Genomic DNA, 17,166 nt, shown 5'->3' with positions numbered 1-17,166 from the left:
ACTTGATATGTGGCTTAAAAATACATGATGGTGTTTCCACGTGCAAGGCTTCCTGGCATAGTGTTAAAGAACTACAGAGATGAGGACATCCCGGTCTGGATAGTTTGGGCTTGTCCCTCTAGGAAGTTTTTCTGACTTGTTATTAAAATGTCATACTCAGTTAATAATGTTGAAAGTCAGAACTTCCCAATACCTAGTGTTATTCTTGGGATATATGTCAATAAGTACTAAAGCTAAAAAGTTGATGCTGACTACAGGTAACTGAATACTGCCAAACGAGTTCAAAGTGAAGTATTGCTTTTTTGGAAAAAGACATTATTAGAAACCTTGAACCCAAAATTTCTTAAAAATAAAGTTTATGAAGCTGGGAATGAATGCTTTCCACAAAAAAAAAAAAAAAAAAAAAAAAGAAATATAAAGGGTTACTTCAGCAACCTAAAGGAAATTGGGCTTTGATGAATTGGGAAGTGTGTAATAAATTAAAGGAAGCAAATAATACCAGGTATTGTAGCCTTTGCTCGCAGACATTGCAGTGTTTCTTACCCTATAATACAACTGATAAAGATCCTTGGCTGAATAACTCATGGCTAGTTAGTTTTTTTCATGCCCCTCTGAGAGGTCTCATGTCAAGCTGCCAGCTCAGGCTGAATGTGGATAAACTGGAATTTCTCATCTGCCACCTATTCCAAATCTTCCATGTTCATCCAAAGCCTCATCACCACCACCACCAAAATGTATAACATGGGTGTCATCTTTGATACTGGATGCTCTCTGTGTTCAAACTTGCTTTGTAGATCCATGTGTTTTGTTTCCAGGTAACAATCTTAGTGGCACGTAAATGCCTTCCTTATCCTTCATCGAGATTCTGACCTTCGCACTGAGAAATTATAGGAACTCTCAGCTTTGAAAAAAACCAACATTTTCTTGTTTGCATCAAGCTCCTGTGAAGCTCATTTCTCTTGCCTGTCATTGAATCTTCCTCTCATCTGCATGCATTAGAAGCTACTTGTTATTTTCCTACATGATGTATCCCCCTCCTGTGCAGCAGCATATCTACCATCAAATGACAGCTTCCAACCTGGATTAGTGCATTTGCCACTCTTTGCTGTGCACACGCCAAATGTTCCAGCCAGTGTGTCTTCTGAAACATCTTTTTGTTAGGAACAAGCAAACAGCAGACTAACTTTATCATCCACTGCCACTTAGTCCTTAAGGCTGTTCTGTGCTATGACTCCTACAGAAAAAACTGTCATACTAATTGGATAACTTATATCGATATCACTTCCTCACAAGCTAAACAACAGTACCTCCCTTTTTACTCTCCCGTTTATCCTATCAAATCTTGACATTTGTCTTTTCTTTATATTGCAAAATCTGTTGAGCTATCATCAACTTCTGTTCTGCATTTCTGTATTACACATAATACACAAATACTGAGGAGTCCAGGATCTTGACTAATGTTATTACATTGAAAAGGATTAGTAATAAGATATTCTTCCCCCTTTTTAAATGAAAATTTTCTTCTGTTATGGAAGTTGAGGCTCCAGAAAAAGCCCCCCTTTGAGGAAATGTCATCATGTACCTTAAAAAAAAGCCAACAAAAACAACACTCTTTTACATACTTCAGGCTAAGCATTCAAAATGTCATGTCACTTCTGATAATTTGGAACAACCTATAAAATTATGTCTCAAAATTAATATTCCTTGATCTCATGAAGAGCTCTCAACATGTTCTAAAGAGCTGTTATTAATAGCTTTTTATCAACTAGTTGAACCATTGAGTTTCTCTCTTTTTTATCTAGTTATCTCTTTTTATCACTTAAGCATTGCCATAGTAAATTAGGAAAAAAGATAGACCTCATCTACTTAGTAAGCTATTAAAACTCAAGCTTCCTAAAGTGGCAACAAATATATACCTTCCTTCTCTACCATATGCTTCTTAAAAAAAAAAAAAACATCTCTACACACAATGGTGAGATTGTTTAAACTTTCTTGCTAACAGATGCAGAGAAAGCTGTATGCTTTTTCTCAGAAGCACTTAATTCACACTCCAAATATATATCTTCTGATGGTAATTTAAGTATCATCTAAACACCAATTAGAACTACAGTCTTCTTGACAGTAAATATTAATAATTTGTCCTCCTTCTTGCAAGAAAAAAAAGTACCACTATCAACACTTCACTACTGACAAAATTAACCTAGTGAAATTAATATGTCTCACTTCCAGTTTGTACTGCAATAATTCTGCACGGATACTGCCTGCTTCCAGTGGTTTTATCACCTTCAGCAGTAAAACTAACACATGTAGATCTCTGGAGAGTCTTTTTCTATTTTCCCCCTGTTGTCTCAAATCTTTACCATCAAGAATGACAATTGTGTCAGCACATCATCATGTTTAAAGACCAGCCTGTGCCAGTATACAGCCTGAAATGTTGCATTAGTACAATTCCTCCAGGCTGGATACCAGTCCCTTCCCCACCTATCTAACCTGTCAGCATTCACAATGGTATGCCAACATTTATAGTGTGGGGTTTTTTTTCCTTGTTTTTATAACAATTTTCATTATTTTGTCTTATTATTATTCTCCTAGCATTATTCAAACTTAAATTATGTTAAATTAGATATATATTACTCTTAGACAAAGCTCTTTGGAATTCATTCCAAACTGATAAACCAGAACAGGATGGTTTTTAACCACTCAACTATATTCCAGGTTCCATAGTCATTCAGCAACTGAAGCCTGAAGAAAAGCACCTATGTGACACCTGTTCTTAAGCTTTGCAGAAAAGCTCAGGATCCTTATGAATAACCAATACGCTAAATTTTTATCCACTATTTTTTTTTTTATTTTCTAGAGTTTGACACTCCTTTCAAGAATTTCCCTTCACTCTATTATTTTTCTCTAGTTCTGCTATCAACACTAAGTCATAGAATCATACAATGGTAGGGGTTGGAAGGGACCTTTAGAGATCATCTAGTCCAACTCTCCTGCAGAAGCAGGTCAGCCTAGATCAGGCCGCACAGGAATGTGTCCAGATGGGTCCTGAAGATCTCCAAGGAAGGAAACTCCACAACCTCCCTGGGCAGCCTGTGCCAGGGCTCCGCCACCATCACAGTAAAATAGTTTTTTCTTACGTTTAAATGGAACTTTTTGTGTTCCAGCTTCATCCCATTACTCCTTGTTCTGTCATTAGATACAATACAAAATAGGGATGTCCCAGCTTCCTGACATCCACCATTTATATACATATAAACATTAATGAGATTCCCCCACAGTTTTCTCTTCTCTAGACTAAATTGCCCCAGAGTAAGTCATGAAAGTACCTCCCAAGACCTTCCAGTGATGAAAGTATTACAGGGACAGAAAAAGCATCTGAACTTAATTTCACCTCTTTTGATGCTTATTACTACTACTTTTAAGGACGTTTAGCTATCTTCTCTGATTCTGGCATCTATCTTTACTGTACACAAAGATCTCTAATTTGCACTTACTCAGCTGAGCAGTATCCATGTTTATTTTCCGGAATAGAACACAGAGAAAACTGAATCTCAAATTTCAGCCCACTTCTTCCTTAAACTATTTTCTCCACTAATGTATTTTTGAAACATTCTACTTTTTGTCCCAGCAGCAGAAATTCCTGGATCTTGTCTTCGTCAAATCTACTACTGGTGTCTTTGAGGTCACCATCACCAACAAAACAACTACCATAAATTAAATGCCCATAGAAATCAAGATGCCAGGAAAAATCACTTTATGTAAAAGCTCTTTTCATGGCAAGGACTATTTTCCTAGTTTGGTTTACTAATATATGTTTAGATACATTTACAATATATAAAGACCTATTTCTCTGCACCTCTGCTTTCATCTCTTAAAATCCTTTCCTCCTACAAGCATCTTCCTCCTTATTTTTCTCTTATGTGCAATAAATTTTACAAAAAGAATGTTGAAATAATAGATGAATCAAAACATATATTCCTAATACTACTGAAACCCTCAATTTAGCATTCACTTCTGTCAGACTGAAAGTATCATTTAAAAGCTAAGCAGATGATTGCTTTGCTCAATTGAGGTTTACACGACCTTGAAGTTAAAGACAGAAAACTGGAATAATGCAAAACCTCAAGGGAAAAACACAGAAACCCCAAACTGAAATTCATAAAATGTGTTCAGTTGACTCAAGCCTGGTGCTTTCATTTGATTTTGCTGGAGAAATATTTGCAATCACTATCTAGTGTGCAGTCAGGATCCCTAAAATGGGTCTAGTTTGGAGAAAAAGAGAACTTAGGTGTTAAAGAGATTTTCTAGCAACCATAAAGCCGTGTTGGCTTCTGCAGCCTGGAGGCATATTAGAGGGATAAGGAGAGAATCATCACCATCACCATGAGGGATAGAAAGGACAGAGGACACAGACCAAAGGAATCCAATCATCATTTGTACCCCTGCTCACTAAACACTTGGTTTTGCTTTTAATGGTATCAAAGATTTAAATGAGAACTGATATCTTCCTCTGTGGGGCACAATAAATGGACAAAAATAACATACAAAGTCCCTGTTAAACTTCAGAAGTCTTCTGTCTTCCCCTGTGTGCAATGCCTAGCTTAACAGGTGCTGAAGTCTGTGTATCATAGGATTTCATGAACAAGAAAGCAGGCAATCAACACGGAAATCAACAGATAACATGAGTTATAAAAAATATTTCCACTTGGTCTTGGTGTTTCCAAATTCTTATTTTTTCCTTCCCAGATTTACTCTGTTATTCTAGAGATTTCACATTCTTTAATTGCAAGGTGACAAACCTGTGATGTCAGAGATGTCCCCAGGTACAGTTTCTATCTAAACTCAGTACAAAAGGACAAGTCATTCAAGTGTTAGTGGTAGAAATGACATCTAAAATAGAGATCCTCTTCACAAGTAATTAAGTTCCATGCAGTTTTCTTCAATTATAGATTATTCTGACTCAAACAGTTATACTACATGATCCTAAAGTTCTCACAATGTTTCATCTAGACAGCTTACATCCTGTGCTACGGAGCTGTGCAGCATTGCTTCAGATTTACACAGCTGCTGCATTTCACATCTCAGCTAGCTCAGTCCAGTGTGTAGGTGAGCTGACAACCTTGAGCAGTTGTAGTTCATAAAGCATTTTTAAATCTTCCAGGGAGAAAAACATGAATGAATGCTCATTTTCAAGGGAAATCTTGTACAGAAAACGACTATAACAACTCATTCTGCACTATTTAGCAATATAAGGACATATGAGCCCAACATACTCACAAAAAGATGAAACCTGCAGGGAGCTGCACTATTATTCTATGTGACAATAAGTAAAAAAAACCCACTTAGTTCTCAAGAACTTCAGTTTTGTTCTTAAGATTCTTTAATTATCAACTTTTTATTTATGAACCTTTGTACCAGAATGTACATGTCACATGGATGTAATGGCACTATTTTTACAAAAATAAATGTAAATTATTGAAGATAGTAATGTTTACATATCTTCCCTTTGTGTAATATCTTGGAAAACTTAATTATCTTTTTTTCCTAGTACCTGCTATAGAATTCTATTTGATAAACGTACCCTTGAAATACATATTTTTGTATTACATGTTAGATTGCCTCGAGCCAAGAATCAGAAGTTAGGTTCTCATTTATACTAAAGTCTTTTAAGTCTCTCCAGAGACATATAAGAACATATACTTCATTTAAAAAGTAATGTATTCTTACTCTTGGATTCTTTTACATTAGTACAACCGTGTGTAAAATGTCTCTAGTATGAATTTGAATCTGGCCATACAGTTAGAAAAAAATAATTATGTAAGGTTTATGAGATTTGCTTTGTTTTATATGAGAGAGTCAGTTGACTGTAACTTCATAGCTTACTTACCATCTTCTCACCAGCAGAGCTAGTGAACTGATTTCCTAAGTCAGGCTTTTTTTTATTAGACATGAAAAGTAACCTCACAGTGCAAGCTTCTACGTTTAGCAAGATGCACGTTACATTTAGCCCTTCTAGTGTACCATGCTAGAACAGGCAGCAACACAATGGTAGCAACTCCACATGGCTGTGCAAACTACATTAGCAGAATAATTTCATGCCAGTATCTCCTACCTAAACAGAATCACATCTATACTGCCTGAAAGCCTTGCATACTGCTTGCAACAATTCATGTACTGTGTTGTGTAGTAAGACACTGATGTATGTGCAATCCAAGAATTTTAAATGTCCCCACAGGATATCAAATACTATCCAGACCGTTTGTAAATACTTTCCCAGCGCTCTGCAGAAAATAAGTCAGTTCTTTTCAAATCTACTTAAATGACATTTTTGTCTTATCTAAAAATCTATGTTCCTGTTTAATAAAATCATCTGGGCAACTTAATGTTTCGTCAGCACTGTGAGCTTATGCCTTCATTAATAAATTCTGTTTGAGCATTAAGATTACCCCCAGTAGAGACAGCTGGGAAACTGCAATATAAAGTCAAGCAGCACATTTAATGACCAATGCACTTTTGGAAACTTAGTTCAAAATGATACATCATTGTGTCAGACACTCTTAAGCAATATGCAGCTTGGTCTCCCTCTTCAGAAACATGAAACCCCCTGAAACGCTACCACAAATTGTGAACCTTTTAAATTACTGCCAAGCCACCTGCTTTTCTCCAGGAAACTTCATAAACTTCATAAATTAGTAATGTCATTAAGTAAAGCTTACAGAACTGTTGTTATTCTGAAGGAGTATTAGTTGTTTAGTTTAAGGAAATCAATAGGGATTTTTATCATGGAAAGAATTGTCAGGTATATTGCATAATCTATTCCAAATGAAATGTTTTATAATAGTCTTAAATATGCTATTCTTTCATGTTTCACTGTTTTGAGGAGAAAATCGTATAATCATATTCTCAGGATTAAACTCATATAATGAAGATATTCTGTTCAAGAAAGGGTATGTGAAAGATTCTCAAACAGTTTATGTGTCTTCAGATTGTACTAAGAGCTGTATAAATCAAATGTCCAATTTTGCATTTTTGACTAGCACTGGAAGAAATAGTGCTCAGATCGAACAAGGAGTCTGATTTCCCCTCTTCATTCTCTTTTTTGAATGGTTCTACACAGAGCGGGTAAGGATAGATTATAGGAATGCCTTCTGTTGAGGAGTCGGCCAAAACTCTACCATCTCATCTTGGAGTAATTTATCCAATAAGATGATTTAGAGGACAGTTCAGTGGCACCATTTTTGGAAGGCAAAAGCAGAAGGGAAGGAATATAAATCAAAGGTGACTGGCAGGTAAAGGATATATGCAGCAATCAGCCAAACCATGTGCACACTGGCACAAATTCAACAAGATCATTTATAAAAATTTTAAGTCAGGAGTACACAAAAGGGGGTCTGGTGCTAACTAAATCCACAGATAGATTACACACCACTGAAATAAACACTTCCAGATGCTGGCATACAAAAACCTTTTACAGAAAGAAATGTTTTCTTTCATAAATCTGAAAGGAGGAACCTTGTATTGGGGGTTGGGAGAGATGGGAACAAGATTTCCAAACTGAGATTTCACTTCCTACAGCTTTTATAGAATAATAACTCATGTTTTCAAACACACAGTGTTAACTCTGTAGAATAACAAATAACTACAGACAATTGCATGAAGTATAGACAAAGACATCATAAGTATATAACTATCAAATGAAATAAAATGCCTTTTTTGCTTTCAAAATCAACTTGACTTCTTGACATACAAAAAAATGAATGTATGACTGCAGAAGTTTTTTACTGCCTTTTGACACAAATACATACATTTCATTTTTAAAAACTGATAAAGAATTAAATCCTGATTTCTTCAAAATCAATTGATTTTGAATATCAATATGGCCAGTATATAATATATGCTAAATACTCCTAAATATCAGAGATTTATCTGGTTTCTATATTCTATGTGGAAGAAAGAAATTTTTTTCAGTTAAGCAGACTAAGCTGCAGAGCAAATACTAAGCTGAATTTTTCTTGAAGTTTAAGGTCTTTCAGATAAACTTGCTTTGTTCCATTCTGTTTATATCTACAAAAATCATACTGTCACAATATATTTTCAAAGTTTCCCGCTCTTCTTTCCATCTCCCCAGTCTGCTGGTTTAGTTTCTCACAACTCAGCTCTGCCGAGTCTTCAGGTAGCATTCCACAAATGTTATTTTCTAGGAGAATTTAGTAGGGTTAATATCATCTTTGTTAAATTGTAATTTCTAAAGGGTTGTAAAGAGCTTCAACCTTTTTCACAACAGAAATGGATTTAAGCATTTATATAAAAGCTGAGCCAAATCACGATCAATAACAGGCTGTTTTAAAAAATTAGAAATTAAAGCCTTGATTAAGTATATAATTTGACTGTGAAACTATTGTTTACATGTACATGTAACATGTTGAAGTCTACATAGAACAGTTGCATTTATTATTTAAGAACTTGTACAAGTATAGGCAGGGTGGTAAAAGGCCCAAATAATGTAAATTTTTGCCAAGCAGCATTGTCTAGTGTTACACATATGGTCCCTTCCAATCTTTAAGATTCTGTGATTCATGTGGAGAACGTCACAAGCAGTATCATAAATAGAGTTTTGGAAATACTCATTGCTTTATTTTGCTTAGGCATTTTGACGGGACTGAAGTTTTAACAAGAGAAACTTTAGACCAGCAAGTCTTTTCATACTGAAATGAACGTGAAGGAGCATTCTCTGCAAAACGTAATTATCCCCAAAAAGTTGGATGTGCCTTCTATTCATTCAATATGCTCCATTTACACACACATATGCCACTGAATGATGACCGCTATCGTCCACAGGTCTCTGCAGGACAACATTTTACATTTATAAACTCAGTTTCTCTTTAATTAAATGTCTAAAATATTTCATTTCAAAATTGGCATAAACTCAAGGGGACAAAGAATCTATTTTTGAAACATTTTCTTGTTCCTTCGTCTGTGGTGTTCCAATGTTGTAGCTGACCACTTTGTTTTCAATTTCAGAGTAGGGGGTGTTAGATGTACTCTTTACTGGAGTTGTTTTCTCATGGTCACAAATTCATGTACTACTTACAATGACTCATATTAAAGTTCCAGGTTATCACCACATATTGATGATGGAATAAAAATTTGTAAAGAATTATTTATTGTTCGGTAGTCCAACTGTTAGAAATACAATCAATTAAAATAAGTTAAAAATGTCTCTAGAGACATTATGTTTGTACTCCTGGTAAGAAATATCCATCTGGCATACTAAATGTTATTATTTAGAATAATATTCAGATGAATACTAGAATTATACCTGTGGTCCTAGTCAAGACTGCAAATCACTTTCACTACACATTTTACAGAGATAAGCTTTTTAGAGTAATTTAAATATAACATACTATTTCTATTTTGCTTTTTCTGGCCAGTCTGTAGAAATATTGAGCTTGTTATAATTTGGTTTGGTATTGATTTTAATCTCCTTTGCATCCTGAATCTTACTAAAATCAATGGTGCAGCCATATTCTAAACTAAGTAAAAGTCTAAAACCAAAGCTTAATGAAGACAGTGGGATCTACCCACGTTATGCTGCAAGATACAGCAATGTGCTCTTTCTCAAAATGACTTCCCACTGATTTCCCATTGAACTCCAACACATTCTGTACATGTAAGAGAAGAAATCCTCTTACTCTTTTCATTCTAGGTTGCATTTCAATGCGTCTAAATTTTAGACTACTCGTTCAAATGAATAATGAAGTATTCTAATCACGTGCTTATAGTCTCCAGGTAAAGAGCTGTAAACACCAATACCATTGTATTTGAGACCCTGGGATATATTGAACTGATGCTTAATGACTGCACATTCAGGTTCATTCCACTCCTTAACTAGCTAAATGAATGATACAAAGAACACACGTAGAAGTATGTAATTATAAATAGATGCTATATAAAAATTTAGAATATTCATATATACTAATATCCAAACATAAATTTGGAGATATATCCAAATATAAAATAGTCTCTCACTACAAAAAAACTGTTAATCCTATATAGATAATTTCCCATTTTCATTGACCAAGGAGGCAAGATTTAGCCAGAAATGAATTTATAAACACAAAATGTCTCACTTCCTTAACTTAAATGCACAGAAAAACAGATTCAGGCACAGCACACAGAATTGCATCTCATTCCTGTCCTGCAAAATTATATGGCACTATGTAAAAAAATTAAGTTGTATCTCTTCTCCTTGAAAGCCTGGACCATGCTTTAAAGAAGGAAATACTGAGCATGATCCAGTACTGTTAGTAGAGAATATATGGATAAAATATATAAAATACCTTAGACATGATACAATGCAGAAGAATCTAGAGTACACTTGCTGCTTTTCATTGTGGCTTGCACTTGGAGACAAAACCTAAATGACATTAGTCATTTTGACATAGCCGCTAAGCTCAAAATAAATGCAAATGGATCATTTTCACTACTTTAATGTTAGTTCTCACTTACTATATGATTATAAAACTTTCAAAGTGCACTTTTTGTCCAAACCAATATCTATCAAATACTGTTACAGAATAAATTACATGGCTTAACTCTTCTTCCAAAACTGCCTTATTAGGAACACATCTCAGAAGAGACAGAAGAGAGGGACAACCATGATGAAACAGCAGAAAAGGGATAGATGTTTAAAAAAATCAATGTTTGTACTTTACAAATATATATTAATCATTGTAAGAAAGCAGTCCCAAAATAACGCTTTGAAGTGGGTTGGTGTTTTTTTTTATAGATAGTATTCTCCTATTTTTGCTTTTTAAACAAATAAAATCTAAATTCATGTATAGGACTGAGTTGTTCAGTATTCAAGTTATTCAAGTTCACGTTTTGCATTCTAGAAGCAATATTAGTATTTTGAAGTGTTTTCCAAATTGAAGTGCCTTTGGAAAGAAATTTTGGAAATAAAGTATGTTTGCATCTGCAACTAAACGTGATGAGACTCATCTCAGTTCCACCAAGGTTCAACCAGTCAAAACCAGCAAGACTGAGCGAAGGGAAAAATAAAATATGAATCACAGCAATATAGCTTAGCAATAACAGGGTTCTGGCATGTGCGTCTCAAACTGAAGTAGAACGTAAAATCACTATGAACACTTGAAAATAGATCAAGCTAGGTCAATTCATAGAATCATAGAATCACAGAATGGTAGGGGTTGGAAGGGACCTTTAGAGATCATCTAGTCTAACCCCCCTGCAGAAGCAGGTTCACCTAGATCAGGTCGCATAGGAACATGTCCAGGCGGGTCTTGAAGACCTCCAAGGAAGCAGACTCTACAACCCCTCTGGGGGTTTGCCCAGCACCAGAATCAGCCAGTGTGACCTGTCAGCTGGCATGCAAGTCCATGAGTGACAGGTTCTATCAGGGATACTGTATAGCAAGGGTTTCTCAAAATCAGTAAATATCCTGGGATACACGGTCAAAGCAATTTTGTTTGTTTCTGCTCTTTCCTTTCATTTGTCCCTTCTTCCGCTGTCACAGACCTCAGATAGATTACACTAGAATTGTTTCAGAAAAAATTGACAAAACATAGCATGTCAGATATTATCCCCTTAATATCAAGAAAATATTTCCATGGATGTTACCAGCAAAAAGTTAACCATTTGTGATATCCATAACAAAGTTGTTATAATAATCCAAGTGTCATGACAATTATTATTACTACATATGCTCTTCACCTTTGTAATTGGTTTAATGCTTGAAAATACTCAGGATTTCTGTTTCTGCAAAAAACATCTGTCTAACAAAATTAACAGTTACCTAACACTATTAATATAACTATGTATTAATTTAGAGAAATTTACATTAACTCTGAGACAGTAACATTACTGGTTCTGGGCTTAACAGTCACTGGCCCACTGTGACTGCATTTAGGAAACACATCTCAATTCACACAAGCAAGCAAAACACAGCAGGATACTAACACAGGTTTGGACATCCTCTTGTGAGCTGTGCCAAGGAAACAAGCAAATTTTATGCAATTGAGCAGGATCAAGGCCTCATATATCACAGCCTCCATGGCAAGTGATTCAAACACAGAGGGCCTTTCTGTAGAGTTAGCTTTAGGTGTGAATGGGCAAGTATCTGGGTCAAAATATGAATAAGTCATCAATGAAAAACATGTGAATTAAGTCTGAAAGCAAGGTATATGCCTTCCTGTAACTTCACAGAGGAGATGGAAGGTAGGGGGTCTTCACATTTTTGGAGTGTGATACTGAATCTGGAGAAAACAAAGATGGTTTTCCAGCTGGCAATCTAGTCAAATTTCTATGTCTTCATCTGTCTCTACAATTACATGTGAGTCTTGCCACGATGGAGGGGGAGATTCCAGACAGTGCAGAAATTAGCTTTAAGAACTGAGAGGTTGTGGCTCACCAGAGGTGAGAAATGATAAGAAGGTGAGGAAAAAAAAAAAAAGATTTAAAACTATAATGCAGGGAGAAAAAAATAAACAAAAACCACCAAACAAAAGAAGGAAACCGACAAAATCTATATTTTGATATTAACTAAGAATATTCTTGTCTTGTTTTGGCTTAAAATGCAATCATCTGCATGAGATTTTTCTTACAGAGAACATTGACTTCATAGTATCTTGCAATTTTAAATGGGCAAATATTATCAGATACTTTGCAGGTCCAGACTTTTATTAATTTCTCCGGATGAACTGCTGATTTAAACTCAATCCATTTGTACAGATGATAAAGTCTTTCAAAACCTAACATTGTTAAATCATAAACATTAAAAATAATACACAGTAAACTTCGGGGAGACTACAAGATGCCTCACAGTAGGCAGCGTGGCAAAAAGCCAAAATTCAACTCTAGCTAAATTAAAAATAATCTCCCAAATGAAAATGTTTGCACTCTGTCTCATATTTTTTTATTAAATGAGATGGAAAATATTTAACATGAAAAGATAGCCCAAAGTTGTCCATTGTTTCTTAATAATTTACAGGAAGGGTGAAATTCGTCTGTTAAGACCTCCTTGCTGCTCAATAGTCACATATCAAAGAAAACATCAGAATAGCATAGGGATATAAAATTAAAATAATTTTTTGAATTCCAATAACTGTACTGTGCTAAAATTAATATAATATTACTTTGGAAGACAGGAAAATGTTTGCAGTGATTCCTTTTTTGTTTTCTTTCCATGATCTTTTCTCAGTGGTCAGCACTGAAGAGCAGTAAAATGTTCTTATTTTTGAAAACCTGTTTTTGAATACTTTGGATATCTTATTTTGCCTATTAGTCCTTGTATGAGATTTCCTCTGTCTTCCTAACATGTCATGGTATTCAGGGTAGATAGGTACATAGGTTTCTAGGACTGATTCTACATTCTCTCAGTACGAGTATCATAAACGTATACTGGAGTAAAAAAGCACTTCATCATCAACAAACCTGTGTCTTTTCTTGTAACTATTTTAAGACTGTAGAACTATGTCTCTTACTTAAAGTTCTGTCTAATCTATGTATTTTAGGGACTGCATTGAGCACATATATAGATGACAAGAATGGTTGGTTTTTTATCTCCTTGCATCTGTAGTAGTGCTGCTTACACGAATGGTAAACTGCCATCAGAAGCCAGTGTAAAACACCTGAATGTACAGAAAAGTCCTTCCTGTTCACCCGAAGTAGACTCTGTCAGGGCATCTATTGACTATAAACTCAGAAAGAACAGAGATGATGTGAAAAATGTATATTCCTAATTTTTCTACATGACTTTCAGGTTAGTTTTAAGAGTGGAAACAGCTGAAAGCATAACTTCACTGAATCTAATGACAGTGTCACTACAGAATCACAAGCAGTACATTGAGTAAAGCCATTTTTGCCCCTGGTTCTGTCATCCTGTCAAGGAGGCCATGCAGATACACAAAGAAACCAGTGTGAAGGCAGTGGCAACAGGAGAAAGCAGAAATCATTCAAAAGCAGTGTAGCCCCAGCACTGTTCAAAATGCCTAGAGACAACATTTTTAATACAGCCATTTGAGAATGCGGAAATATAAGTTCAGAAGATTGAGAGACATAAAAAAACCCAATCCAAAGCAGATTATTTTATTATATCTTGTATTGGCAGAGAATTTTCAAAATTTGGTTAATAATTGATCACTTTTGGTGAGGGTCAAGGTAGGAAAATTTACCTCTCTATGGTTAGTTATGTGAGCTCTTCACTTTTTTATAATGGAATTAAATGCACTTTCTGCTTTTAGAAGCCATTGCCATGATTTTAGCTACATCTCTTAACAAACCTCTGCTAAAGACATTTCTCGAATTTGGACTAGAATTTCTATCTTAGGCTCTCTTTATATCAATCTAGCATTTGTGAGCGGCAAATGAGAGAGGTAAAATTATGTAACGATAGGTCATTTTAAACACATATCAATTATCATTAATAAACCAAATATTTACCACCATGTTTATAAAAGCATTAATCAGTTTTGACACTAAGAAAATTATAACTTCACATACTCATTCAGTCTTCCTTTTTCTTATTCCTTGCCTCTGAGGTCAGCTCTCACTGTTTCCTTGATATTTATAGTCTTCATATACTTCTATATAATTTGTATGCAGATTAACTTCCTCTGGATTCAAAGTCATTTCCTTTTCCTAAAATCCCTCCAAAAATGGACAATTTCTTCTTGATTTTTAAGACCTCATATATAGTTTGGTGGCTTGGTTTCATCTTTTTTTTTTTTTTGATCCTATAATGATTTCTTTGACGTTCATTCTTTCCTAAATGTAGCTAATCTGAGGTAAGCAAGGATATATGTCACAGAGAACAGCAGATCGGAAGAAAATGACCCAAATTTATGACATTAGAGACAGGCTACTTTTACATTTTTATCAGTTGAGAAAATCAAATAATTCATTTGGCTACTCTGAACAATGGATTTGCAATGGGCGTAGAAGAAATGACGGTAAAACGTTGTAACCCATCAATGTTTTACCACAATCTCGGTTCTATTACATTTCAGTGGAGGTTCAAAGTTGCCTAAAGAAACCATTCTCTTCTTTCTCCAACCGTAAATGTGCCACTTGAGAGTTCAACTTCCAATAGGAGCAGTATCTGACACATAACTAATTTTAGAATATAAAGTGCTCCTCACCATATTGGAATACATATAATTTAAAATAACTGTAAACTTTGCAAAAACAGAAAATTCAAGCACCAACAAAAAAGCATAATTTGTAATTGAAAGAAAATAATATTTTAAAGAAAAAAACTTTTTTGTCTTTCCAAAAAGAGACAGAAATTACTAAGTTTTATTTCCCAAGAGGATTATGCCACTTTTATAAAGAAAATTACAGTCACCACAAATTGCTCTCACCAGTTCCAAAGCTTCTTCATTTGACCACTTGAAAATCAAAGTTCTTTAAGATTATAAATATAACTTTTTATAACTCTGTTATTACGTACTGTGAATGGGGAAAGGGGGCCAATCTTGTGGCCATAACGTCGAATGGCCTCTCTGATGTGGCTGGGCTGGATGGCATCGCTTTGAGCCTCTATACCACAGGCTGCAGTGCTCTGCAACAGAAAAACACATAAATTGTTACTAAATCAAAAACACACAACAGATCTACAGTGCATAAAGTATGAAAATAAACCTTTATAAAATGGACCTTTTTTTTTTTCCTGAGGATACACATCATTGCTGCAACACACTACATTAGAGGGGAAAAAAGCTATTAACAAATCAAAGAAGACTTTAACGTGAACTTTGCTTAAGAGATCCAAGGAACACCATATTTGTCCTCTTAAATCTTTCACCTAATGCTGCTGTATGTTGCAAATGAGAAGAGCAGAAAATGTTCAAACTAAAATGAAAGGGTCACATAAGTCATGCTGCAATAACCATAGAAACTATTTTTAAAACATTTAATGCTCTCATTATGATGTCCAGGGGTGGGGTAAATATTGAACAAGGACCCAAAGTGGAAAGCAATTTGACATCAAAATCATCATTCAGTAATATCAGATCGAAATTTCAACATTAAACCTGTGACATAATAGTGTTAGAGGGATGCAAAAATATTTTAATTACCTCAAAAACTGGAATGTTTTCAAATTTCAAATGATCTTTTTGATTAAAGGCCCTAAATAAGAAAAATAAGAATTCACCGGTACTGGTCTACTGATTTTACAAAAACATCCCCAGGATTTAGGAAAAAAAAAAAAAGATACTCTTTTGTCCTTGCTAGTCACATGGAAATGTTGGTTTCATCTCCATTTAGACACAGTTGCTTTCCAGAATTCAGACAACTTATCAGAACGATGGCTGCTTAGTAATAAATCCATGAAAATGACATAGTAAATGCACTAGGAATGACAAAATTATACACTGAGGTTTAATGTGCACACATACATACTCGACTCATACATTTTCACTATATGCTAATGCTATCAAACTTGAAGAGTGCTGAGTTCACTGGAGCCTGTGTGTGTACACACAGAATTATTCAGAATAAGATGGTAGATTTCTCCCTCGCTGATTGATGTTCAAAGAGGGAATATGAAACTGAAAAATATTCTTCTGCACTGGGCCTTCAAGAAATAAGAATAACATTCTTCACCAAGTTAACTTGGTTGTCTCGATGCCTCAGTTATATCTAGTATATGCCTAACCAAACTGGGTAAGTCATTGGAACATTGCATTAAAATTGCACTTTTTAGGATATAATTATTTTTAAAGGCATTAAGTAAAACAGTAACAATTTAAAATAGACTCCCAACACTAGCAAAGCTGTATCTCCAGCTAAATTCTTGTTCTTGGGAATTACAATGGAAATCAACCAGAGAAACAAAACATAAGCAAACGTAATATAAAAAATGAAGAGAAAAAAGCAAGTCTTCAGAGAGACTTTCAAGATTCACTACAAGCTTTCTAAATGGAATATAATAACAGCAGATAGAAAGCTGAACATATTAGGAGTTTCTACAGCACTGATGACATTAGCATGTGAAAATACATCTTTTGCTGCCTGTCGTAAAAATCACTGGTTTAACTCTGTGAAAACCGAGTATGTGTTCTAAGGGAATAACACAGCTGAGAAAATCACAAGTCACTCCTTTGCTTTGCAGCAAAATAAGTACTGCCATCGCATTTTTTTTTT

General features: G+C 34.9%; 1 protein-coding gene across 6 annotated transcripts in view; it reads right to left on the bottom strand.

Annotated features, from left to right (window-relative positions):
• SUPT3H (SPT3 homolog, SAGA and STAGA complex component) overlaps positions 1 to 17,166 on the bottom strand; it is a 268,407-nt gene that overhangs the window by 36,718 nt on the left and 214,523 nt on the right. For all 6 annotated transcript variants that reach the window (XM_061989512.1, XM_061989511.1, XM_061989509.1 and 3 more), the window contains exon 11: positions 15,470 to 15,580. In XM_061989512.1, the coding sequence (XP_061845496.1) occupies positions 15,470 to 15,580 (111 nt within the window). The remainder of the gene's footprint in view (positions 1 to 15,469; positions 15,581 to 17,166) is intronic.

The sequence above is a fragment of the Colius striatus genome, chromosome 2, assembly GCF_028858725.1.
Source record: "Colius striatus isolate bColStr4 chromosome 2, bColStr4.1.hap1, whole genome shotgun sequence".
In the NCBI taxonomy this organism is placed as follows: domain Eukaryota; kingdom Metazoa; phylum Chordata; class Aves; order Coliiformes; family Coliidae; genus Colius; species Colius striatus.
Note: the sequence above shows the minus strand (reverse complement) of the source record. Positions and strands in the feature narration are given on the sequence as shown.